Below are 27,745 nucleotides of genomic sequence, written 5' to 3' on the forward strand. Positions count from 1 at the left end.
GGGGGGCCCGCCGGGGGCCGTGGGCGCAGAGCGTGGCGGGGGCACCCCCCACGACAAGCCCCTGACCTCGCCCTCCTGGGGCAAGGGCGGCGAGCTGCTGCTGGGGGAGCAGCCCGACCTGATGTCTTCCCTGGACAGCGGCATCCAGAGCGTGACCAAGTCGGACGGTAGCTCCCCGCACGTGGACTTTCCTGACGAGGTCAGCACCAGCTACGGCAACGAGGACGAGGTGTCCTCCAGCTCCGACAACGCCGCCTCCAAGCCCACCCGCAGCCCGCTGCTGGGCGGCTCGCCCAAGCTGCCCCGCGCGGAGCACGCACTTCTCAACGGACAGAAGCCCCTGGCCCTCGGCCTCCTCAATACGTCTACCTCGACCCCCGACAGCTACGGGCTCAGCACCACGGCGGGCACCCACCCAGGCACGCCGAGCATGGAGCAGGTGCGGACCCCCACGAGCACCTCGGCCCAGGATGAGATCCACCCCCTGGAGATCCTGCAAGCGCAGATCCAGCTCCAGCGGCAGCAGTTCAGCATCTCGGAAGACCAGCCCTTGGGGCTGAAGAGCAAGAAGGGGGAGTGCGCGGGGCAGAACGGGGACAGCGACCTGGGCAGCTGCTGCTCGGAGGGCGTCAAGGGCGCCATGAGCACCATCGACCTGGACTCCCTGATGGCGGAGCACAACTCCACCTGGTACCTGCCCGGCGAGAAGGCCCTGATGGAGGGGCAGGAGGAGGACAAGCCCATGGCGCCCTGGGAGAAGCCCAAGCCCCCGAACCCAAGCAAAGAAGGTATCGGTCATCCCGCGCGGGTGCCGGCCCACGGCAGCGGGGACGGTGGGCTGCTCGGGGAAGGGGAGGTGGCGGGGCTGTGGCCCTGGGCTGCTGGGCACACCCTGGCTCCAGACCCGCTCCACCAGTGGTGGGCACCTCAGTGGGTGCCGGGTGCCTTCCCGTCCTGCGCTGGGGCTGTGGGATGGCAGGTGGCTCTGCTGGGGCGGCCAGTGGCAGGGATGAAGCGCCTGCTGCCCGGCCGTCCCCAGGTGACGGCCATCCCCATCCCCATCGTGCTTCCTGGGGAGTGGCCCCCTGAGGGCTGTGGTGCCCCGGCTGGGACGGGGCTCTTGGGGGTGCTGAGCAGAGGGGCTGCTGGTGGAGCCCCAGCCACGCTGCCGGGCCTGGGGGGCTGCGGAGGGGGGCTGCGGTGTAGGGTGCCGTGGAGGGGGCTCCCGGCAGAGCCCCGTTGGGCTGCTGGGCTGGGCTGCCGGGTGTGGGGTGCTGAGGAGGGGGCTCCTGCAGAGTCCCACTGGGCATGGGGTGCCACGAAGGGGGCTCCTGCAGAGCCCCACTGGGCATGCGGTCCTGAGGAGGGGGCTCCCGCAGAGCCCCATGCCGGCTGAGCCTTCCAGCCACTTCCCCAAACTGTTACGGAGGTTTTCCTAAACAGAGAAAACACGCATTTGTTAGTGGTGCTGTCCCTCTGATTCCAGGTATTTCCCTGCTTGCATTAAGAGCCTACCAGCAGTGGGATACTGAACTGAAAGGCTCTTAACGTATTTTTTTCTTTACTAGAAAGGCAATTTAAAATAAGGCTCTGGGTCTGCTGGTATAAAACTTGCTTAGTTGACAGATGTTTAATTTCAACATTAGTTGTCATTTTTGATCCTTCCCCATGTCCAGAGGGCATCATAATTCCCCAAGCTCAGAAAAAAAAATTTTAATGGAAAGCCCCCTATTATAAAAGCTGTTGAAGATAAAGATGATTATAGATTCAATTGGTTTCTATTTTATTGTATCAAAGCTATATTTTCCAAACTGCCTGGCTGTGTGTGTGAATATTACAATAGATGCACGTGGAAGTACCTGCTGTATGAATGCATGCAGGCTATTTTTTGATGTGCTATAAGTGCACGTGCGTAATTTACGCCATATAAACTCATTATTTGTGCCTAGGAAAGTTGATGTTTTGTTACCGCTAGCAGAGTTTGAAATTATTTTCATTACATCTGGTGGTACAGACTGACTTTTTACAGTCCTCCGCGTTTCGTGATTTCACTAAGAAAGGTGTTGGGAAAATCAAAAGGGAGCTGGTTTGAAAACTGGGCAATTTCCTACCCCCGGTTCTGGTTGGCTTTCCAGCTTTGGCTTTCTGAAGCGTGAATCCTAGCCCCCACGGTTTGTCTCTTTGTTCATGTTTAATGCCCAGCGCAGGAGACTCTCATTTCAAGCGGGAGTGTTTAGCATGCACAGCAGACTCTAGGAAGCCCATCAGCATTCTCCATGCTTCACCCAGGCAAGGACATAAATTGGTTTGTTTGGGGCCCTTCTTTTCCATTTTTAAATGGAGTTGCACACAGCATCCTTCCTGGCCCCTTCTCTTTTATTGTTTCTTGTACACAACATCTAGATCTGACTGGATCAATAGCTAGTTAGCACAAATCACAGTTCCTGTCACTTCTACCTTGGCAGACTCGAACACATATATACGTTCTCTCACAACACACACACGCGCGCGCGCGCACATCCCCCCGTTATGTGTGCACTCTCACACACACACATGCATACAGATATGCAGATCTACACACCGTGCTGTTTTTAGAAATAGATTTTAAAAGAGTAACTTATTCTATAGATCTTCATTTCATGGATTAAAAAAAAAAAATCCTGAGCAGTGATTTAATCCTGAACAGCACATTTATGAAAAGTGTAATTTGGCTTAAAATTATGTGTATTTTGTGTATATGTGTCACATGGAGCCATGCTTTCTTTAACGTCTTTAACAGCACTCCTACGTTCACTTTGATCGCCGCTATTCTTAGTAACATCTAGTGAAATAAGTAATTGCTTTCTGGTCGCGATAACCACAATGTTGCCATTAAAACAGTTCATCACTTGGAAGGAAAACCATTTAATCAGTGTTCCTGTATAAGGATATGTTTTCGTATTTCAGAGGCTTAACGTAAAATAGCAAACCAGTTTTACAACAATGCATAGAGACACTCATTTTGTTTCACACTTTAGTCACTTACAGGATTTGAGTGGGCTGGTTCTTTGGATGAGGAAATTCATATAGACCAGTGGAGAATTTACTTTAACTGTTGTTGGAAGTGATAAAGATACAATAGGTGAGACAAAACGGGCTGTTCTCCTCAGTTAGTAGAAATAATTTAACTTTACATTGCTATACCCCCGAGTGTTTGAAATTGTGTTTAAGAAAAGGCTTTATTTATCCAGTGACGGAGATTTTAAACCCTTTTAGGTGACTGGGATTTGCATCCGTGGTATTTGTTCCAGCAGTTCCCCAGTGTACGCGTGCAGGTTGAACGCACAGGCTTCAGACAGCACTCCTCCAAATTTCAAGCAGTGCCTAAATGTGCTTAATACTGCGCTGGGGAAGCGTTCACCATTTCGTAGTTCTGTGCAATGTTAAGAGTGAGATTAGTTGTTAGACCCAAGTTCCCTCACCAGCACGCAGGCATTGTTGGTGGGCTTCTTAATTACACCTGCCGTGATGGGAGGGAAAGCGTTTGGTGATTTATTCCTATTGTGGCACTGCCGCAATCTGCACCAGCAGCGGCTCCGTGGGCTCTGAGCGGGGCGGAGGAAGGGACGGCGGGTGTCGGAGGGCAGGTGTCCCCCTTCCCGCCGCTCTCCTCCCGTGGCGTGGAGCGAGTGCCGGGGCCCAGAGGCTCTGGCTTCGCTGCCAGCTGTGGAGGCACAGCGTTGGAACGGACAGGCTCCCCGAAATGCAGCAGAATCAGGAACTTTTCAAATACTTCGTTAATGCCCAGATTACCGGAGGAAACAACTTGTTTGAGTTGTTTTAATGGCTGGTCAGATTCTTATAGCTCGTCTCTTTTTTCTCATAATGGCATTAGAATGATTTGCTGATGTCTAGCAATCTGTGTGAGCTGTGAGCTTTGAAGGTAGAGGGGAGCAGATAACGTTATTTCAGACACCTGTGCTGTAGGTGCCCTTGTAACATGTACACACCTACATCATTTAGTGATAGCCTTTAGCCAGGTCCGTGCATATGTTCACGTTTTGTTTCTGAATTTAACATTATTAATGCTGGCTGAACATTGGTCTTCGCTGAAATGCGATTTTCTGCAAGGAGTTTTCTCTGATACATTGCTTCTTGTGCTAACATGTTTTACGTGAAGTGGCTGATGGTTTTTTTTCCCCCAAAATGCTTTCTAGAATTTCATGTTTTCCTCTGCAGCTAGAACTGGGAGTGAGATATAATAATACTGAGTCTAGAGAGGTCGTGTTGACTTCCAACCCCGCAGCTGTAGCTAACAAAGAATAACCAGATGAAACTCACTCAAAAATTGAGGGCCAGTTTAATGGGGTTTTGCTTTGCCTGGTTTGACTGAACCAGAGCAATTTCCCCTTTAGTGAAATATTGATTAGTATTCTCTAGAAACCCAGTAATTAAGTGCTGGTGGGGTTTTGGTTTTAGTTTTTAATTGAAATTTTGAAGGTCCCATACTGCAGATGTCAGGTGAAGATGTCAGTATGTAACCTAGAACCATGCAGGTGTTGACTGGAAAAAATAAGAATATGTTCAGTTGCTCGGTAGCCGCTGGGCTCGTCTGTCCGAGCTGATGAGCATGTGCAGTGCAGCATGGTTACTTTTCATCTTTGAGGTTTTGTTAATATTTCATCGTAACACCGAACCTATCATTTGAATGAGCCAGCAGGCCAAAACTAGTGATGAAGCAGTATGTAACGTCCGTAAATTACTACCAAATACATTAACAAAGGTCAAATTTGGTCCAGATGTGGCTAGGAGCCTTTGTTTTCTTTCTCTTCCTAGTACGTTCTGCTGCGTGCTTTTATTTTAAATACTGCTAAATTCTTTTAGACGTCCCCTTACCAAGGGACTAGGTTTGTTTACTGAGACCGAGTTTGTCAGTCCTCTTGTGAGGTATTTCAAACACTTAAATATCATTGAAAGCAATATGTGATTTGGAATGGGTTTGTACTGTACTGAGGGTTGTTGGAAATGAGTTCACTGACTAAGCTCAGCGCACTTTGCAGCGATGGATCTGTGATTCCCGATGCTGCTTTGTTTGCTTGAAAGAGCTGTTTAAACTTACACAAGGAATTTTAACAGTTAGTGAAAAAAACGCTATTGCCTTTGCCAAGAAGTTACGTGATATACTCCACAGATATGAAATACACATCTTTAATAAATGATCTGGATTAGCATGCGGATTTATGAGGAAAGAGTACTCCCATTGCATATCGTAGGAGAGAGTTCAATGTGCATTAGATTTGGGTTTAACAGGATCTTTTAAACTCTTCTGACCTGTCCAAAAAAAAAAAAAAAAAATCAAGAGATTGCCCCAGTTTGGCTTGGCTTCGTGTGAATGAGAGTAATACTCTATTGTTTACTTTGACCGACTATCATTTTTAATATTTTCTGCTAGAAAGTGGCCCTGTTTAGGAATGTTTTCCTTTGTTTTATAAACATTCTGCAGCAGTGTGTTTGTAGACCTTCATGGCAAATATTAGAGAAGGCAAGGGGCAGAGTTTTCAGTAGTATTTGCTATTGCTGCTGTAATGCACGAAGATATTTAATGCAGAAAGTGTGTGAATTTATTGGCATTTCAGTAACTACCATAGCCACTCTGTTTGCCTTTACACCCCTCCATCTGTCTGTCTGTCTATTAATTTTTGGCCTTTAGATTTACCTGTTCCGCTCATTTTAGTGGACAGTCTAGCTGTATTTGAATTAATGCAGATCACAAATTTAGTTTGTGTCATGATGCTTTCTTTTAGCAAAGTCTGTTATTCTATAATGGCACGTTTAGTTATGAGGTTAGTTTTAACTGGATTGTTTTGTACATACTTCGTGTGAGAGAGTGCATGAGACAGGCTTTGAGGGATATAATTCTTGAAATGGGTATGTGAATGTGCTTCAGATCTTTACATATGATGTAAAGGGAAATGAATTAGACTTAATATTTATATATGAGCTTAGATGACAGCATAGATTTATTCTGATCTGTGATGTATTACACCATGTCTGCTCTTAATTTCAACATGCAATACCTGTTTTTTTACCAGTGACCTAGTGAAATGCTCTGCCATGAAACTGCAAATATTTTTTTGCTAAAAAACGTTATTAATTAGCAATAGCTACAGATACAGTTTGTCATTGCTTGTATAGAGCAAAGGATAAGGCATTAAACAAAAGTCTAACCTAAAAGTATATGGGCTGTTTTTATTTGTACCAGCTGACTCAGCTTCTGCAATGTTCTGTACGAGGGAGAGGTTTTGATACAGCAAAATGTCTTTATGTGGCCATATAAAATTTTAGTACTAGACAAATTACTGTACATTTTTAGTCTGTGGTTTCCTGTGTGTTTCTATTAAGTACAAGTATGAGTAGAGCATCCACTGAAAGTGTAAAGGCAGCTCTAAAATGAATCTTCAGGTGGCCTAACACATAAGCTTTTTTAATGCTAAATTTACTGAAATATTATAAACAGTTTAATTATGTAATGCCTAGAGCACATTGAGAATATCAAAAGAGACCAGTCAAATTGTGGGTAGTGGGATCCTTCCCTGTTTTGTTGCTAGCATAAAATAGATCATCCTTAACGTGTTTCGGGCTGGAGCGCTTCGTATGCAGACAGCATGGATAACGTCGCGGCCACCGCTCGAGCCAGCAGTCGGCTTTCTGTCAAACTGTTCTGGTTTTTCCACTGAAAAATCTAAGCCCTTGAAAAGAACAAAATTTGCACCTGCAAATACATGCTTATAGTTTGCAGGATATTTTTAAGATTGATACGTTGGGTTTTTTAAATACAGAATTATTCTTGTTTCATTTATTTGAGGGGCGTTTAGAGCTTCCGTTAATGAGGTATATTTAGAACATGGCTTGCTTGTGCACTTCCTCAGCACCAGTTCTTGGGTAAGGGACACAGGGCAGGGAACCCTATGGAAATTAAATAGGTGAAGCTGTGGAATCTTCCAGGAAATTCAAGGTCTGCCCTGACTTTCTTGATCTTGGTTAGATTTCTCAACTTTTAAAATGTAAATCTGAATTTTTGCTATTCTGTAGATAGACCCAGTTTGCACATAGTGATAACATGACTAGCTTATGTAAAAATACTGATATTCTTTGTGGATAGCTGCTTTTCCTTTGCAAAACACTTTTGTGTTGGTGCAGTTAAAGCATTATGAATTATTAGTGACCTTTTTTAATGCAAATATTATATTTTTTAAAAATTTAAATATATTTTATGCCTTATGTGCCAGTGTTACAAAGTGAAATACCTTTTAAATTTAAAGCTGAGAATTGAACAGCTGGAGGTCTAATCCATTAATTTTTACAAGTTGACTTTCTTAATACTTCAAAGAGAACATCTTAGATGATATTGCTTTGCTACTTCCCTCCTCAGCACCCCTTCTTCTCAGCTCCCCCCCCAATGCCCTCTCTTCTAAGTCTATGTTCTGCTCATCTCCTGGTAAATGACAAAAGCATATGTGTGCGGGGAATGCATTTTCCTTAGTTGATGTAGTAAGTTGTAAGACTTGATGATCTAGAAATGTACTCTCTCAGTGTTGCACTTTTTGTCTACATACTGATGCAAAAAATATTGTGGTTACTGCTTTTCTAGTAGTCTTCTCCCCCGTACTTGAGTTATTTTTTGTAACAGCACAAGCATTACCGTAAGAGTATTTGTGTTCAGCAGCCATGTGTTCTGAGCTTGTACCCTTTTGAGACACCTGACTAAAACCTAGAATGCATCCCTTCCCATAGGATTGGGTTTGATCGATGCTGGCCATTTTTAAATAAAGTTTTTCCAAGTATTTTCTTGCCCCTCTTAGACGATAACTGTTTTATCACATCTTACAATTTCACTCCCCCAAATGCATGTATGTATCAGTCACAGGAAGCTCCTGAGAATGAACCATTTCTCATCTGCATGCTTAACTTCTGCTGGGAGTCTTTAGTTGTGCAATTTATGTCTGTTTGTTTTCAATTTTAGGAAATCTATTTGTGTCTGTTTAGTATTTTAACATAAAAACGCAGTATGACACTGCGCCATCTAAATTTTTATTAGCTTTTAAGATTTGTCTAAAGGAGGTTTTTTTGGCTTGGTAAGCGGAAGACTGGTTACGTTTAAGTGCTGCTTTGATAGATTTTTTTTTACATTAAAATAAATACAGTTTATTTGAGTTTAAACACAAACAACACATGTGTGAGCTCTGCAGGGCTCCACTAGTTCTCTGCTGCAGAGTGTTGTGTTAGGGACGGCACTGCAGCCTCACTTTAATGACCAGTTTGCTTCAACTTGTGGATATTTATCTTTTCTTCCCCCCACCCTGTTTGGAGCATTTAAAAAGCGAGATGAGGAAAGTGAGTTGCTACCTTTTTTTCATTTAACTCTCTTACCTTCAGTTCTGACCGCTGGGCCTTTAGGACTTGATACTCTTGATCACAGAAAAGCCTGTAATGAGTCAGTAGTTGGGAGACAGTGTTTTTTTGTGGTAAAATATATGTTTTCAGAGTTAAGTCTGCATTTAATTAATTTCGTGAATTAGTATTCACAAAATATTAGAAAGCATTTGTATTGCTAATAGAAAGATCATACTGAGGCTGAGGAAGCACAGTTAATTGAAAAAGCAGCCATTTGTAAAGTGAAGAAAATTTTAAAACATTTCATACCCTAATTAAGAATATACTCCTGATTTAAAATTGAGAATATTAATTTGCTGTGTGAAGCAAATACACTAAAAACCCCTGGAAACAGTCATATCCTTCCTTCCTCCTCTTAATCCTCTCCCTAAATGCAGTTTAAAAAAAAAAACATGTCTTTTTTCTTTTTTTTTTTTTTTTTTTTTAATGTAGCCTGAAACCATTTTGCTAGAAAGATGTAAATTGATCTATTAACATAGGAAATGAAGGCTGGACTGGGGTTATTATCCAGTCAGAATTTTAGGATCTCTTTCCTAGAAAAATCTTCCACTAATTTTTTTTTGGGGGGGTGGGTATAATCTTCCTCTATAATGACATTTTAAAGCCTTTTGGTCTTGGGTAAGAGAAGTCATGGGAAGCAGAGGATGCTGTAGATGAAGGATGTCTGAGAGACACAGATGTGAATGCATTGCAAGTAGGGCCAGGTCCCCAGGGACCAGAACTGAGCGTTCCCTCCCATCCACTGCTGGAGGTGATGCTCCGATTGTCTGTTGGGTGAAAACAGGCGGAGAGGGAGCGTCTGCCTGAGTGTTCCCATCTCCTGGCTAGATGGCACAGTCGGTCAAGTCATTACCATTGCACTTATGGATACTTGGGTTTATATTTGATTTAGATTGCAGTGGAGTCTGTATTCAGGTCCCACTCTATTATTATTTTTATTATTTAAGATCATATTTATTGCACCATAAATTGACGCGGTCCTTTAGAAACCTGGGAGACGTTCCCACTGCTAAAGATTTACCGTACAAATGAGATAAAACGGACGTCGTTCGGCCACGCAGCTGCCAGTGTACCAGGGACCACCTCCTCCTCTGGAGGCTCGCTGGTCCCGGTAAACTAGCAGCTGTGGGGCTGAATGACCGCGGTGCTGCCAGGGCTTTGGCAGAGGATGCTGGTGGGGCGCACAGTGGGCTCCTGTGCTGGCAGAGCTGGAGGGAACCTGGGGACAAGTCTGGGCACTTGGGTGCCCGATAAAGGCTGGCACGCTGGGACTGAACGGTGCTGGGATGGACTGTGCGACCGGGGGTCTGGTGGTGGTGGTTAGGAAGTATGTGTAGGCAGGGGGAATGGAGGGCTGAGAGTGTCTTGTCCCACTTGGTAATCTCATTTCTGCATCGATTACTTCTTCCTCCGGTGCATTTGGTGGGGACAGAGTGGCCGTACTGCCCTCCCCGGTGCAGCATTTCTCCTCTCCTGCAAAAACGAGAAAAAAACCCCAGTTATGGCACTTCTGATCCAGAGTGTGAGTGAATTTCTAAATGAATTTCTCAGTCTGAGCAACAGGGAAAGAAACTGAAATGATGTGGAAGTAGTTTGATGCGAGATGGGTTTTCACCTCCTCCAGATGCCTGGGGACGGAAGCATCACCACAGATAAGCTTCTCCTCTCCTCTCTCTCCCCCTCTCCTCTCTCGGGCGAGGGGAGAGGAGGGTCCTTCCCCCGCTGGGGCCTGACCCCAAGGTTTGAGCTGTCTGGTACATCACAGCACTCTGGTATGACTTAAGCCTGGAGTTGTCCTGATGTAATATTGCTAGAAACAGGGTATCCCTTAGACGTCTAATGCAGCCAGATAACTTTTTGCATGTAATGTTAACAGGTATTTTTGATCTGACTCACTTGTTTTGTTAATTTTTATTGGTGCCAAAATGTTAGGCTGAAAAACTTTTTTTGCCTAGTCTGAAGAGTAGCCCAAATTTCAGACCAAACGCAGTTTTAAAAGCAAGAAAATAATAAATGTGCCCATTGTTTGTATTCTAAAAAAAAAAAAAGGAATTCCCCAGTAAACATAATAAAAATTACCACAATCTATGAGACAATAATTCTGAAACACTTTAAAAATAGTATTATCATTCAAAGTGCAAAGCAGCTGGTATTTTATGATGGAACAGATTTTATTGTTGCTGGATATAGGGTCAAACACTTGCAACACATTCTTGATTTAACAAACCAAAAACACAAGTGCTTTTTTGAAGATAAAATCAGTATGATTTTTTTTTCCCCTGGATGCTGTAGTTCCCTTCTCTACCTCTAAATATAGGCACACGCTGTTCTTTTTATGCTGGGAGAAACAGCTAGCATCCCAAATCGCTGTGCTCGCTCTCTACCACGCCGTCGTTCTAGAGGCATAGGAAAAAATAGGACTGTCTCAAGTATAATTAAAATCTCATACTAGCTATTTTGAGATAGGCAGATCCCCCAAAAAGAAAGAACAGCAAAACATTTCTTCATTCTTGTTCTTTTTAATTATTATTATTTGCCATCAATGGGAGGTTTCATACCATTGTCTGTTAATTCGTTGTAGTGCTCTCAGAATAGATATGAATTGCGATGGCTCAAAAACTGCAGGGGGACTGGGGCAATTGTCACAGGAAAAGCTGCAGGGAGCTTGGGGGTAGCCACGGTTATTTGGGTTATCTTTACTTTTAAACTTTGTGCATGCAAGGTAGTATCGTACCTTACATGATAAAGTGATTTGTCCTGTAGATGAATCAAGTTAGTATACTATGTCCTGATTTTACTTACTTTAGCTGAGGTGCTTATGGGAGTTGCAGAAACGAATTTGCTGCTTGCAGCCATAGGGCTCCTGGGTGCTCCGGGTTCCCGCGTGCTCCGGATTCCCATGGTCCGGGCTCTGCCAGGACTCCCGAACGTGCGGCCGAATGCCTGGCTGCTCGTGTGCTGGGGGACTCTGGCTGCTGTGGGCTGACCAGTGCCACTTCGGAAGCGTGGGTTTTTAACAAAGCAGTGAAGTTTTACTTCAAATAATTATCCCAAATCCTCTTGCATTTTGTGTAGTTTTTTCTAGAGTGGTTTATGCCAATGGTGCTGGAATATTTCAGTTACAGAAAAGAATAGATTAAAAATCTTCTCCTTGAATCAGACAAATGTGAGCTTCAGGAGCTGGGGAAACATGCAGTTGGAGAGATTGTGATACAATTACGTTTTTATGTCTACCTATTAAGCATAATGAAGGGTTGGTTGCTGGCCTTAAATTTGGAAAGAGCTTACTGTAAAGCTTAAAACAGAAGTAGATTCCTGTAATTACTGCTTCCTGTAATTACTTTGCAGTGAGGAGTATGGCTAGGTAAAGGGAATAAAAACTATTCATTGTCCAATTGTATTTCCATAACTGCTGCACTTTTAAATGTCTGTTTTGAAAGATAAAATTTTTTGTTATACTCATTTTCAGAAGTAAGCTAATAAAAGCCAACACAGGGCGGGGGGGGGAGGGGGAAGAGGTGAAGAATGTCAAATGCACAATGCTTAGAAAACATACAGCTTTAACTTCTTTTGTGAGCCCTGCTACATTATTTGGAGAATCAGTAGATATGTTTATTAAACACAATGCCAGTATACTATTTTGTTTTGTGTTTACTTGAGTTTGAGATATTTGATGATAAAATTAAGACTTTAAAAAACTTTGACTTTTATGTTTGCTTTTTTTTGTACTAGATTAGGCAAACCTGGTAAAACATGGTTCAGTCAGTTTTGAGTCTCCTTTTGCTTTTACTTGACATTATTCTTGTTGCCTGATGGCAATGTATCAGGCAAATTTGGATCATAGCGTCAATTGTTTGAAATTATTGTTTAGATTATATTCAGTTTCAGATGGTGTGAAACTATTTGTAGTAAGGAACGACCATTTGTTTATGATGATAAAAATAGTTTTTCATAGCCTACATTTTTTTTCTTTGTATGTAATAGTAATTGTTATAGCTCAGAATATCCCTGTGTAGTTTTTCAAAGTGATAACGTGGCACCATTTTGCTCTCTGTATGCGTTTGGGACTGTGTACTACATTGAAGAGGAGCTGTTTCTGCGCTTCACACAAGGAAGAAGAGGGGGCAGACCAAACCTTTTCTTGTCCCTTAGGAAAAAGAAACAAACCCTAAAACACATCCTTTTTCCTCTCCCCCTCAAAAATTTGGATTACATCTTTAAGATGGAGGGTTTTTTTCTTTTCCTTTTCCTACCATCTTTTAAGATGTGCTGTACTGGCCTTTCTCTTCCTTTTTGTGGAGCTACTCTTGGAATCTGTTTTAAGGGGTTATATTTGAAATGTTCTTGAAGGCTGCCTTCCACAGTGGTCTGGCCCAAATAGAAATGTGAAAAGTTCCCATTACTGAGCTGTAAAAGAATACCGTAAATGGGTTATGCAGCAAAAACCATTTAGATAAAAATGCAATTTTCCCTTCCACATACACTGCTAAGAATTAATAGCACATTCTTCCTAAATGGGCCCTTCTATATCATATTTTCACCTTAATGAAATTCTTTCCAAAACAGGAGTGTTTCATTTAAAATTTTGGAGCAAAATTGATCTGTCTTTATCCTCAGTTAAATCTTAGTTAAATCTCACTGGAACGTAGATCTGTGGGATATCTGGGTACTTTATGGAAAATAGATGTTGGTTTCAAAGGTCAGCATCAAAATTTGACTCTCCGTCCCTTCTCAGGGTGTATGTCATGGGACACTTCTTATCCGTGTGACTTCACATCTGGATTGTGCTTTTTGGTGGGGTGGTATGTGGTGTGCACGCCAGCTGTGCTCTTACTGGTTCTTCTACTTGGCCTGTTGGCCACCACGCAAGGGAGACATGACTATATCACTTACTGGGTCATTTTTGCCAGAAATACTCCAAAAGGGAGAAGGACCAAGCCCATCGTGGCCTTTGCCTGCGTCACCCTGGCGCGGGTTTGTCATTGCACAGCTGGAGCAGCGGTGGTGAGCCTGAATGCGGCATGGGCTGGCAGCACCACGCAGCTGCTTGCAAAAGCGCACAGACGTTATTTTTAATATGTCCATTTTCTCTAGAAAGTAAATAAATGCCAAATTAAAAAAAGAAGAAAGAATCCTCTGTGGTGGCAGCAAAACGGAGGTGGAGATGCCCCCTGGAAGACTCGGTTTGCCAGAGGATGCTGCGGAAGACCTGCTCGGGGCGGCTCTCCAGCGCTCGGCACAGCCCATGGCACCGGGAGGACCGCTGCCACCACCCTGGTGCTGAGCCCGCCGGTGGGGCACGTCCCACAGTGCTTTCGGCGGGCGGTGTGGGAGGAGAGGTGAGAGCTGCCGGTCCCTGGGGAGGTTAGTCCCCGTGGGATGCAGCGTGCAGCACAGGTGCCCGATTTTGGTGACGGTGGCTTCTGTCCATCCGCAGTGTTGGTGTCTCCTTGCTGTTTTCCTTCTGGAGCAATGGTACCTCAAGCAGGCCCCAGTGTGTGGCGGCTGCTGGCGCTGGCTCTGTGCGGCCGTGGGTCATTAGCTCGTGCGTGCGAGAGCCGAGGTGTTTTTAATTCCTCCTGGCAGCCTCTCCCCGACGAGCAGGAGCGGCTCCAGCAGCCCTGAGTGGCGCTGGCCCTTCCCTGGGCACGGGCACCCGTGAGACAGGCGAGTGTGCTGGGGTGTTCACAGCCTTTCCTGCAAGTGTGCCGGAGTCATCAACAGCCAGTCCCAGGCAACAGAAAACCAAAACAGATATTCACGCTTTTTTTACGGTTTCCTTTTTAATAAAAGGGTTTTAATATAAAGGTGAGAACAAAACTGTACTTTAGGAATAGGGCTAATAGAAAGATTCCTGCTTTAAGCAGCTATTCACTGCTGAGTTGCAGTGGGGAAAACGCTTTTATTAAATAAATTGTTTGGTGTTTCCATAGTATTAGTAAAATGATTCCCACGTATAAACAATACTTGTAACAATGAAGACACGCATAGGAGTTGGTATAACTCAAAGTCTCCATGTTCAAACCAAAAATCTCCTTTGGTAGCAGCACTGAGCAGCCTTCTGCATCCTTTTTGTGATAAACTACTCTTCAGGGGACTCTGTGCTTGGGATATCCCCCAAGACGTGAAATACAGGAAAAAAGTAAAGCCTTATTTTCTCAAAGCAGTTCTGATGCCTGTAAAAGCACTCTGGAGCTCTTCTCCCTAATGCTATCTGAAAATGTATTTTTTGGACACCTTAGCTGAACCCAAAATCTAGCTGGCCTATTGTAGGTGTCCTGCATTGGGGTTTTAATTGGGGTTTCACCCAGATGCTGCTTCCCTGCCTGTGTTCAAAGGGTCTGCTCCTGCACGACTGCGTGACTGCAGTCAGTGAAAGTATTGCTGCTGCCTTAACCCTTCGTTGTGTGAGCACGGTCAAATACAGAAGGAGATGGTGTTTGCGATAGCCCGCATGTGTTACGTTTGTTTGGAAAGTGGGGGAGGAGCTGCCAAGTAAACACTCTTGAAAATCACCTTACGCACTTGTCGTCTGGGTGATTTAGTGCTCAGACAACCAGAAGGTGCCCGACCCTGCCCGTGTGCATCTCACCGGCAGGCCGCCGAGCCTTAGGCCGGGGCAGAGCCAGCTCGTGTTCTGACAAACTTTTTCCTTTCGGGAGGACGGCAGTGATCCGTTCAAACGCGATAGATAGGAGCTCCGCGTGCGTCATGGGGTGAGGGTTGTCCTCGGCGGGTACCCCGGCAGCCTTGTGTTGGGTGCCGCCGGAGGGTGGGTACACGGTGGGTCTGTCGCTGCCCCGGCGCTGCTCCCTGAATCGCGTTTGCAAGGAAACAGATGCCTTCAGTGGATTCCCCCTCCCACCAGTTTGCAGATTACTGGGAAATGGATCACAAAGTTCTGTCATTCATTATTCAAAATGTGTTCTCAAGCTCCCTCGGCAAATAGTTATCAGTTCATACACATTTGTGATTTCCACTTGAGTTGATACCTTACTTAAGAGACTTGGCATCCGTTTGTTTTCCTTCTGACTCTTACTCTGAACTAACACTTAGCTTAATCCAAATTCTGTTTTTGAAAGGGGTATTTATAGTCAGTGAGGCTTTGACTATTTACAGTCGTCTTCCGATAGTCTTCCAATCAAAGAACAGAAAAATACTATACTCCTCATCAGATGGGTTACATAATAGCTATTTATTCAGTCACAAGATTTCCCTTTTGTGATTCACTTTTTGTGAATCACAGTAGTTCAGCGAAGATTGCAAATCATGACTTTTACAGCCAAATATGCAATTCCCTGGAAGCAAATGCTGAAAATTTAAATATTTCAGTGTAGTTCTTTGTAACTTGCAAGTTTTGTATTAATGGAACATTGGCTCTTGAGTTTTTCTGTAAAATGAAATTAAAAAAAAGCCCACAAGAATGATTGCTCAAAGTAACTCTGGAAGGCAAACATTTCTGAATAGTTACAGTCTGCTGTCTCATTTGTGGTACTTGAAAATGTGCAGTGTAGTGTACAGTGTTACACTGAGTGCCTTTTTTATTATTACTCAGAAGTGCTCTGCAATCCTGATGAATACTGAGGGCCCTGCAGGGCAAAACTGCAGGCAGATAGAGAGGTCTGGATTGTCACCTGCCAGGCAGGACACACCACCCTGCAGAACTGGCTCTTCCCCTGCTCTTCAGGTGAAAAGATACCACTAAACCTGGGTGGCTAGGTCTTGTGCAGCCATCTTATTGTCAGGAAATTTAAAACTTGGTGTCCGACAAGGAAAACGCAATACAACTAGCCAAATATGGGCTGCTCTCAGACTTCTACGTTGGCTGCTTCATGCCCTAGGACAAGAGTGCTTGTCATTAGGAGTGTTTGCTACCCTGTGTGAATGGTTAACCATTCAAAGAGTGCTGCTTGATTCTACTCTAGGTTTGGATTTCTTATGCGTCACTTTTTTTTTTTTTTTTTTTTTTTTGCTGTTGGTGCTAGCTTGATGGCAAGCATGCTGCATACTAAGTTGTGCATTTAAGGTACAGTAAAAATCTTGATGGCCATTGTTTCTATCAAAAAAAACCTTCTCATCTTCAAAGTCGCTGCTGTTACAATAATTTTCTCTTTGAACGTGTCAGGATTCTGTCTTTGATTATATACTGAATTGTCTCTTGTCATTGCATAACGATTTTTTTTCTTTTTTGGGTAGACAGAGACATTTTTCAGTTCATCACAGTTCATCCCCCATCCCAGTACTTCTTTAAAGAAGAGACTATGTTGAAAACGGATATTTAAGAACATAGATCTCCAAGAAAATAACTGGTTTTGACTTTTTATTTTCCTGGGAATATTATACAGCTGATGTGAAATATAGCTTTCTTGTACAATTTGAATTTAGACTTGCAAAATTTCCCTTTTTCCCCACTCCTCTTTTTACTTTTGATTGCACCAGAAATCATTATTTTGGAGATTTTCTTCCATTTTTTACTTTGCTGTCTTTGCACCTCACACCACACAAAAAGAATAAATCTCTGTAATTCTACCACCAGTTTATTCAGCTTTAGACAAGTTTTGGAAAAAAAAAAAAAGGAGAGAGAATGGAAAAGGGGGTTTAGAAAATTAAATAAAGCTTATTCTTTTACCAAAAAAAAGAATGTGAAAAACTAGATTTTTCCATTTTGTATGTCACTATTCTCTGAAGCTGGGAAGGCTTTAGGAAAGAAATGTTGGAAAAGAAAACGGGGGGAGATAAGTGATTAAATAAACATTAACATTCATTTTTGTGGTTACTGAGGAAGAGAGGAAAGGATGAAATCTCATGGCCAGCTTTTAAAAAATACATGTGAAAATTAAAAACCATTTGTAAAAATGAGTAGACTGGTGCTGTGTCAGCGATGCCGTTCTGTCGGCCAGCTCTGCTGCTCAGCATCCCTGCTCCTGGCTGGCTCCTGGGCCAGGAGGTGGCTGCGTGGGAGCGGAGGAGGCACGGCTGCCCGCGCGCCCTCCCAGTGGGGTGGAGGTCGGTCCACCAGTCCTTGGTGGGGTGGGTGGTCAGTCAGTTGGGTGGGTGGTTGGCTGGCTGGTTTTTAAGGTGGCTGGCTGACCGAGTGCTCTGCTGCCCGGCCCTCCCTGCCCTGCTGTCTGTTGCGGACTGGTTCAAAGCCTTGGCAGGCACTCACTGAGGCCGCTTCCATCGGAAGCAGTTTTTTGGTTTACAGGACGTGTACCGGTGGTCTGCCCACTTCCCAGGGACAAGGGTTTCCATCGCTGCGGTGATGGGTGCTTACTGGCATGTTGTGGCTCTCCGAGCGCGATGGTGGGATGAAGGCACCCTGGAAGTGGAGCTCCTTGCCCACTGCTGCTGAGGTGTGGAGGGACGTGCCAGCTTTGTGGCTATTCATCGTTGATGACTTAATCTGTGGTGCTCTGCACTAGTACAGTGTTCACCTTGGATCAAAGGGCAGGGGACCTTCTGAAATGGAAGGTGCCTTGGAAGGTCCTCCCAAGCCTCCCTGAGCTAAGTGAAAGCCCAGAGGCAAGAGCGTTTGCAATTGTCTTGCTCCGTGTGTATGTGCAATCTCTTCCGCCACTGAGTGATGTTGATGCCACCAGGGTAATGGGAAAACTGGACAAAAATGGGGGACAGTAGAACTGCATCAAGCATTGAACAGATTTATCCCTTGGAAAATGGGTATTTTGTAAGAATGGCAGGAGACCCTAAGCCTGGCTAAAATCTGCAGACCCATATCTGGTTATGATTACATTGTGCACACATCCAGCAGGTTGTTGTAAAACTTGATGGGTATATGCTTCAAAGAGTTAAGTACAACTAAATCAAAGATACCTTCTCAGTGGGGTTTGCCTGCGTGATTTCATGTAATGGAAGTCTTTGCCATAGATTTTGTAAATCCTGGCTGTGGTTTTAAACAGGCGCTTTCTGCCCTTGTGTTTTGTAAGGAAAAGAGCTAAAAAGGACTCACTGTATCTTTAAACTTGGGGATCCTCAAAACCTCCCTGGGAAGTCAAAGGGGGAAGGGACCCTTTCAGAATTAATTAAACAGAGATGTCTAGCTGTAGACTTCAGGGTTTACTGATAAACGCCAGCCCCTCACCCACATCTGGTGGTGGCTGCTATTATTTGATCAGGGCTATTACAAGGAATCTGAGAAATCTTCCCTTTCTCCTTCTCTGTCCTCCATTTATCTGTCCTCCCAACCTGTTTGTTTGTGTATGGTTAAGTTTTCCATGCAAGGGAGAAGCAGAGTGGAAATGTCAGGGGTCAGGCTGCAGGCAGGGCAGGCAGGGAGCAGGCAGCCCAGCTCTGCTGCCGTCTTTGACTTTCTGAGAAACTGGAGATATGTTTGTTCCAGGAGAGATTAACTCTTTCAGCACAGCTGCCTTCTGCTCAAGACGACCTGGAGGACTGGAGTCCAGGTGGGTACGTTAAGACGCCGAGTTCAGTCTCTGTTCATGCATATATCCTTGCAGTCCCGTTGGTGATGGGTGCTTCTGCTGTCATTTCACTCACCCTCTTATCTAAGCCCAGCAGGCCCAACATTTCATCTGCCTTGGCAGCTGTGCAGGTGGAGGATGAGGCTGTGTGGATCCAAACCTCTGAGAAGGACAGAGGATGGCATAATTTGTTGTAATGCTATTATGGATACCTGTATTTCTTAGTGCATTTTCCAGTAAATAAAGCGTTCATCCACAAAGGGTGCGATGCTGCTGTTTGGAGACAGGTTTTTGAGCAGAGGCATGACTTGGGGTTTGCCCCTCGGAAGATACCTGAAGACCAGTCTGAATACCCTTGTCTTCAGAATAACCAGTTTTGATGTTGGGCCCATTGACTCGGTATCTCACAGGCTTTAAGCTGTGTGTAGTGTGGTGGTTTACATGTGCAGCAGCCCTGGCTGCGGTTTGGTGAGAGTTCTGGTTGTATGACTCAAGCTGTACTTGCACCTGCATCTTGCCCCGCCTGTGCACATGAAAGGTATGATTCAGTGGTGGGGTGGAGGATTTTGTTTGTTTGGTGACTTCTTTGCATTTGCGTTGTGGCAGTGAAGAGGGTGCTGAAGGGCCAAGTCTTGCCTGGTTTGACAGAGCTCAAAGTGCAAAGAGTGCCCTGCTTGGGGCAGTTGCAGGTGGAGATGACAAGGTAGATTACAAGGTAGTCCTTACGCCGTTGCGTGGTGGCTTCTTCGTATTTGGCTTTATTTCGGTAGTGAGGTGTTTGTGTGGAACGTGCACGCGTTAAGGTAATGGGCCTCTCTGCAGGCCTTACCTTCCTCCACCACTCCCTGTTAACCTGGTGCATGGAAAGTGGCGCAGCAGGGGAGAGCATCGCTGCCGCTGGAGGCCTTTCTCCTAGGAGCCAGGCTGTCAAAGGGACCCGACCTTCTAGTAGGATGGTCCACGCTTCTACACTGACCAAATCTGAACTAGGGTAAAAGCAGTTGTCACAAACAGCTGTAGGATGTCCTGTCTGGGACAGGAATGAATGCCGGTCTCTCCTGGGCTGCTCTATGCAGAGTCCCCCTGCACGGCAGTGAGGTGCCCAGGGACATGCTGTACTCCCGTGTGCTGGCTCTTGGGTGCTGCTCAGCCCTGTGCCGTCTCCCTGCTCCCCTGTGCTTGCCAGGGGGAGTTGGTGCTTCCGGGCATCCCCTCCCCAAGTGCCGTAGGGCAGAGCCCACACAGCTGCCAGCATAACGGGGTGAGCTAATTGCCTGCCATTTTTTCATTTTCCAGGGATACTGAAATCGTTGGGGGTCATAAATCACATGAGCATATGGCTAGAAAGGGAACACAGGCCCATATTTCAGCTTTGGGTTTGAAGATGAGACTGTCCGTCCTGTGTTGTACTGGCCCATTTTGTTGATTTACTGGCCTATGAAACTTTAGAGTTAATTTTTTGTTGAAGCAGTGAAAGTCTGTCTACCCGTGACTTTCTTGCTTGAACAGCTTTTTGCTCCTGATTCGTTGCTATTCTGAGAATTTCGTGAAGACTCTCCACAGTGATGTGACAATTGGAAGAAAAAGATGAGCTTATATTTTTCTTACCCTAATAGTGGCACTTAGAGATGTACCTAAGAAAGCCAGGTTTCTTTGTGTGTTTTTTTTAAGGTGAATTTCCCTTGCTGCCATTCCTCCTTCACATGGTTGCATATTTCTTCTATCTGATGATTATTTTTTTCTTTTCCTTCAGATAGATTTAATTTTAAAACATGCTGTTCAAACAAACCCTGGTCCTCCATTAGATTTATGACCCCCAGCTGAATCACCACACCTTTCTCCTGCATGTTTCTGAATGTGCCAAATCCATTATACAGCAAAAACATTTCCATCTCTTTCTGTAGCCAAACCAAAATTTGGGGTATACCAGAATTTGGGGGTTTTCTATAGCAGAAAAGACCTAGCAATAATTTGACCAGAAAGTACATTTTGGGTTGATAGCATCAGATATCAGTCTGATTTGCAAGCACTTAAATGTTTTCCAGCAGAGATTTTGTCCCTTTAAAAAGCTCGGGCTTCCTGACGATTCTGCCTTTTTAAGTTACTTTCTGTAGACTCTTTAGAAATTGTCCATGAATTACTAGGGACTTGCAAACTGTGATTTGAAAACTGTTGTTTCGGCAGTGTCACGCCTCTGCCTTTTGTGTTCCTGGACAGAGAGCGGGCCAAGGGGTGTCTGCCTCTGAACCGCATCTCTGCGGGTGCCTTGGTGAGACCCAGCTTTGTTCTGGGGTCTCTGCTCTTGCTTTGCTCTTACTCTGTGAGTGGTGAAATTGTTTGAGCTCCTTTTGATTTCAGGGAGACTGTTTCCCAAGGTCCCCTCATGTAAGCCACTACTTCTGAAACGCCAAACTGCAGCTGGAGGTATCCTAAAGAGGAATGTGATGTATTTCAAGGTAACGCTATAAATAAATGAGATAAAAGAGCTAAAGATCCTGGATGCTGTTTCTTCTTGCTTACTGTTAGCCTTTGGTAAACTCCAGTTGTATTTTCACGAATATCCTTGAACTCGTGTGGTTTAACCCAGAGCATTAATGCACATGATCACCATTTCTTGGTGTGCAAGAGCCTCGTGTGTGAGGCCCCTGGGAGAGATTGACTTTGCCTGTGGCAGTTTTGTATTACGGTCTCTCGTAATTGTGAATTATAGATCGGGCAGAGGCATCTCCAGGAGCTGCAGGCAGAGCTGGGGAGGAGACGGGAGGGACTGAGGGATTGGGCAGCCAGAGGATCCTCAATCCCCGGCCCTGGCAGTCAAGCTGGATGCAGATCTGGCTTTGGGATACGAGGACATGGCTCCTGTTGATTTCTTTGGTAACAAGGCGACTAAACACAGAAAAGTCTTTGGCCAGCTGTATCCAAGCCTTCGCCTCGCAAGAGCCTGGTAATATTTCAGAGACAAATTCCCTTTTTTACACTTGGCTAACAAGTAGTCATTTAATTTGCATCCTGAAACTAAGCGACCACAAACAAAGTTCTTTGAAGGGAATCTTGTTCTTTCATTCTGTTTTCACTTCATTTAAGGAAAATAGAGATTTCCATGTATAATATGCAGAGCTTAAATATCCTACTTATTGTTGTAATTTCTATTTTTTCCCCAGCAATTATGTAGAAGCTCTTGCACAAATCTGATGAGAGAAAGCTGGAATTTACATGTTTCCTCCTCTGTTGCGCTCAGCGCATAATCACCATCTATTCATTGCCTTTACAAACCCCATTAATACACCCACTTCCCTTGCCAGTGTGAGTGGGCATTTTCATGCTATTTTTGGAGGCCTGCTCTGTGCATTGAAACTCGCATTAGGCTGAAGGTGATACTGGTACTTTGGACCTGCGTGTCCTCAAGAAGAAATGAGTGGCAGCAAAACTTACTAAAATGGTATGATGGGTTATAGAATGAATTGATGGATCAAGTAAATAGTGCTCTTTCGGGCACCATCCCCTGGCGAAGAGTCAAACTGGTGGTGATGGTGCAGCGGCAGAGCAAAGCTCAGGCCAGCTCGAGTCATTTTTCAGTATTTAACACGCGTTAAAAGGTTCCATGATAATGGGAAAAACCAACTCAGGGATCGATCAAACCCGGTAGCCCGGGACACTTTCTGAAGGCAGTCTGACTGTTGGAGGCCGACAGCGGGCTCTCGGGAGCGTGGACCAGTGGTGGCCACTTGTGCGGTGCCTGTGGGAGAGGGCAGGTCTGTGAGGAGATCCTGCATGGGGAAGTGGCGGCCATTAGTCACCGTTAATCAGCTTAACTCCTTGTTAAATGTCTAGTTGGCGATTTAATGCGGAACATTTAAGTAGTGTATTTTTTCAATTTCGGCCTGTCCTGAAATAATGCTAGACAGTGTCCAGGAGCTGGATTTAGTTAAATGAGGGTGTATTGAACAATTTCATATGACTTCTGTGCAGGCAGAAAATTCCACTTTGGATTTTATGCAAAACCTTTTATTTTTTTGTGCATTCTGGCTGTCAAGAGATGGATTTCACATGGGCTGGAGTTGTGCGTAAAGCTGCCATGTGATAATTTGCGTACATATGAAATAAATTTGAGAGCATTGGATGCAAAAACCAGCATTTCCTTACTCATCATGTGTGGGCTGTTACTCTCGGTGAAAATAGGCTCAAAGCATTTAGTTAGTGAAAGTGAGTGCGAAAACATGGGATCAGTCAGCCAATATTCACTCCTACCATGGAGTTCTCCTTTTCACGTTGCGTGCTGGATGCAGAGATAGGGACATGGCTGAGACAGCTGCAGGCCTTTGGAGGGAGGGTTAGGAGAAGGCCTTTGTAGCTGCCTTCCCAATGCTGGGTTTGAGGGTAAATTGGATGGAGCCGGTGGGTTGAATTTAGGCAGGTAATTCCTTTCTGAGATGAGCAGAAGTGCTCGGTTTTTTGTAGGGGGAGAAGGACAGGCCCTGGAATATAACTCAGAGCTCCCAGAGGATTCACTGGTCTCGGATGGCAGCGTATGAACGTCGGGAGCATTGAGTCAGCTGTGCCGGGATGGGTTGCAGTTGCCAGACTCCCATTTGTTTTCTCTTGGAAGCATCCAGAAGTTCTTTGATTGTTGGTGGCAGTTGGTTTGGTTTGATTTTTAAAGGCAGTTTTCCTCACTTGGGCAGGGTTGTAGTTTCTCAGACCGTGCAGAGCTTAGGAGGGCACGGTGTTAGTGATGGCACTGGGGAGCCCGACTGGCGATTCAGAGCCATGCGGTTGGGTTGGGTTGTGTTGGCTTAGACCACAGTTGAAAGTTTGGCCGTCAGTCGCTCAGCTTTCCGTGGCTGTTACACACGAGCCGTGGTTTGCCTGCGTGGGGGAAGGCAAGACCAGGCTAGCAGAAAGCAGCACTGCAGTGTTGTAGTTGTGATGGGACCTGGTTTGCAAGAGTGGTCTTTTATTATGTGAGAAACAAAACCCTGACATTGGCCTCTTTGCAAGGGGGGTAGGCAGAACTCCCCTCTGTGGTTTGCATATTTTGCAGTAGCGCCAGCCTGAGAGTTAATGTGTTAAACTGAAAAGAGGAACTGGAGGTAGCCAAAAGAGAGGAAGGATATGAGTTAAAAACAGTCCCTTGTCCCTGTGGCTGTCTAGCAAGGCACAGGAGCTGATGCTGTCCCGAAGTACAGAGCTTCTGGCTTCCCCCTTGGACAAAGGGTTTACGTTTCTTCTCAAAGAGTCATAGAGTTGGTAAGCAGTAATTTAACAGTAGCTTCCAGAGAAATAAATAGGTGTAGGCAGTTTCACAGTTTCCTGTAAAGCCATGGATGTGTGTTGTTCTCCTGCTGGGCAGTGTGCAGCAAAGTGGGAACTGTGTGTTCCCCCTTTTTCATCTACTCCTGGCAGGGTGGAGGGAACACTTTTTTAAAACGGCAATGTTGTTCTCATCTACACATCATTCATTCTGTGTCTTCAAGGTCATGCTATGTGTAAGATGACTGCCACCTTTTCCACTGATAGTACTAGCATTTTTCCTACTTAATGGTGTTTTCACCAGTTTCTTCAGACACTGGCATGTGGCTAACAGTCTGAGTTTGTCCTGAAGTGATATCTGCCCCGGCTTGGTGCTGGAGCTGTAGGGTAGGACACTGCAGTCTGACTATAGCCCTACAGCCGTAAAAACAAACCCTTAATGCTGCCGTGGGTTTGGGCAGCCTCCCTGTCGTGGTATGCACATCCTTCCATTGCTCCTGGTGAAAATAGGAGCATGAAAAGAGGTCAAGGGAGAAAAAAGAAAAATATGTATTCACAGCAAGCACTCTGTCTCCTGTTATCTAAATTCTGTGCAAGCAGTGAGCACCAGTGGAGCTCCATGCCAGCTCTGAGACCACTGAAAGCAAAATAAACATCTTTGCAGCATGGGCTGATATATGCTCCCTTTAGAGTCACAGGCACCTCCAATTAATCATGCTGTCTATGGAGGAAGAAGCTTTGAGGATCAGAGGACATTGCTAGACCTGATGGGCTGATGGAGGGGTGGGTACCACTCAACGTGAAGGGTAAATGGGCTGTGTTCCCAGCCTGAGCGAGTGGGGACGGCCATGCCTTGCTGTCGTGGTTTAACCCCAGCCAGCAACTAAGCACCATGTAGCTGCTCACTCACTCCCCCCCCCCCAGTACAATGGGGGACAAAATCGGGAAAAGAAGTAAAGCTTGTGGGTTGAGATAAGAACGGTTTAATAGAACAGAAAAGAAGAAACTAATAATGATAATGATAACATTAATAAAACGACAACAGCAATAATAAAAGGATTAGAATGTACAAATGATGCGCAGGGCAATTGCTCACCACCCGCCGATTGACACCCAGCTAGTCCCTGAGCGGTGATCTCCCGCCCCCACTCCCCCCAGTTTATACACTAGATGTGGCATCCCATGGTATGGAATACCCTGTTGGCCAGTTTGGGTCAGGTGCCCTGGCTCTGTCCTGTGCCAACTTCTTGTGCCCCTCCAGCTTTCTTGCTAGCTGGGCTTGAGAAGCTGAAAAATCCTTGACTTTAGTCTAAACACTACTTAGCAACAACTGAAAACATCAGTGTTATCAACATTCTTCACATACTGAACTCAAAACACAGCACTGTACCAGCTACTAGGAAGACAATTAACTCTATCCCATCTGAAACCGGGACACTTGCCTTGCCTTGCCTTCAGGTGAGCAATGTCTTGTCTATATGCAGCAAAGTCAAATGCTTTAATCCTGGTTTGCAGGATATATTAGTGGTGTGGGACAGTGCTCAGTGCTGTGCACACATTTTTGACTAAAGAGCTTTCCCTCCTTTGTGAGAAAGGCTTTCATAGTGCAGCTCAGCTGGCTGGGTCTCGGCAATAAATCTATGGGCTGACCAAGCCAAATGACTTCTTGAAATGTTAATGAGTGAGATGTGGCCGATACCCTGGAGTTGGTGTATCTCTGCACAGCGCTCCTGGTCAGCAAAGAGGGGAATTGCCTGGTCCCCATTTCGGCTGTGCTTGTCATTATGAGGCCTTGGCATCAGCTACTCATCTTAACCACAAACACTTCTGACTTCCTTTAATTTTGTTCATATTGGGGAGGGTAGCACCTTTAAGCATCTTGTGGGCTTTAAAAATTGCACAGGTTACACAAAATAAATGAAGGAATAAAATTGGAGTAAGAGGAAGGTTTCAGTAATGGAGCAGATGATGGGGCTTTTCATTGAGTGCCAGCAGAGTGCTCGGTGCTGCAGAGTCCAAATGCCCCAAGGCATTTAAAATAGAAGAGGCAGATCCAGTCCAAAGTGTGGTACAGGTTGCCAGAGGTGAAGAAAACTGAAAGTGGTGCAAGTTTATGGAGTAAGCAGGTGGCAGATGCTATGTTTGTGTTTATAAACAAATGCAAAACATGTGCTTACTTGTACTCCCGGGTCAAGAAAATGCCTTTGTCCAGGATTTTGTCAGTGCTACAGCGGTGAGGGAGGAGATGGCTCATTTGTTTATCAACACAAATGAACTAGTTGTGTTTAAAAATACAACTTTAGGAGTAAATTAATCTGTGGAGACTAGGTCCAGTGTGCACGGAAACACGAAATGTTTTCAGACCTTATTTTTCTTGAAAACTGAAAAAGATGATTCTGTACTGTGTACAAATGCAGAGCTATGTGCCTGAACCAATATGTCAAACTGTCATGTGGGAGATTTGGTGAAAAACATCTTGTCCTAAGGGAATAATTTTAAACACTATATGTAGGTTTGCTGCCTCATAAGAGATCATTACTCAAATCTATCCCCTCTTATGATAGCTCGGCCTCTGCTTAACGGGCGCAGAGTGAACAGAAGCCTATTAACGCATCCTGTAAGAGTGGTTATCAGATGGTAGAGGGGAAACTGATCTCTGATCAGGGAATATAGTGGTTTTGGCCAAATGCTCCGATTTAGCCTTAACGAGATCAGTAGCAACGCAGGGGCTTCACGCTTGGCTGGCCATCGAGGGCGGTGGCGGCGGGGCCACGCTGTGCCAGGCAGCCGGACCCTGGGCAGCGCGGGCGGCTGAGGCTTTGTCAGAGCCGGTGAGGAAGTGTAAGGGATGAGCCCTGGGGCAAGGAGCTGTTCCAGGGATCTTCACCTCCTGTTTGTCACTTCAATCTCGCAGGAGTGCTGAAATGTGGAGTGGAACCCATTCCCAACCAGACCCCTACCAGACTATGATGCGCTCTTGCTCCTGCTTGTCACTGCCTCCCGTTCCTTTTGTTGGTGGTGGTTTTGGCAAAAACGAGAGGAACGGCATGAGCAGCACCTGAAGAGCAGCCTAAACTCCTGGTGCCTCTGTGTAGCATCCACGGTTGCCGTGACTACGCACCATCCCTCCCTCAATTAATCTCCTCTCTCACGAGACAATGCACATAATGCATGCTGGCATTGCAGGTGAACTTGTTTTTAATGGGATTAGTTTACCTAGAAATTGGCACACATCTGGGTTTGCATAGTGCATGGTGGGGTCGTCACAGTTAAGAGAACACGTTTATTTTTTTAAAAATGCTAAGAAGATGCTACATGAGGGAAGAGGCTTTACATAGCAGCTTAACATCAGCTAAGGAGAAAGAGGGAGTGAGAAGGAAGCTGGAGGGATTGAAAGTGTGTATACATGGTGTCTTCAGGAGTGAGGAGAATGTCAGGCTCTAATCTGACTAGAGAGAAATGTGTCTTTCCCGAGTTGATGTGAAAAAGCAGTCTGTAGTGTGTGCATTGAATTTTTTGGTGGAGCAGAACTCCTTGTCTTCTCCCTGTGTCCCAGCTGCAGGCTACCAGCGCTCCTGGCAAGGCTCCTGTGTTAGTTACCATGCTGCCATTAATGCCGTGTA

At 45.1% G+C, this 27,745-nt stretch overlaps 1 protein-coding gene across 1 annotated transcript in view; it reads left to right on the forward strand.

Annotated features, from left to right (window-relative positions):
- MN1 (meningioma (disrupted in balanced translocation) 1) overlaps positions 1–27,745 on the forward strand; it is a 51,691-nt gene that overhangs the window by 13,663 nt on the left and 10,283 nt on the right. Inside the window, exon 6 of the mRNA XM_010582258.1 lies at positions 1–788. This exon is cut by the window's left edge and continues 866 nt beyond it. Coding sequence (XP_010580560.1) covers positions 1–788 — 788 coding nt within the window. The remainder of the gene's footprint in view (positions 789–27,745) is intronic.

This window comes from Haliaeetus leucocephalus, unplaced genomic scaffold, assembly GCF_000737465.1.
Source record: "Haliaeetus leucocephalus isolate CR32 unplaced genomic scaffold, Haliaeetus_leucocephalus-4.0 Scaffold840, whole genome shotgun sequence".
NCBI lineage: Eukaryota > Metazoa > Chordata > Aves > Accipitriformes > Accipitridae > Haliaeetus > Haliaeetus leucocephalus.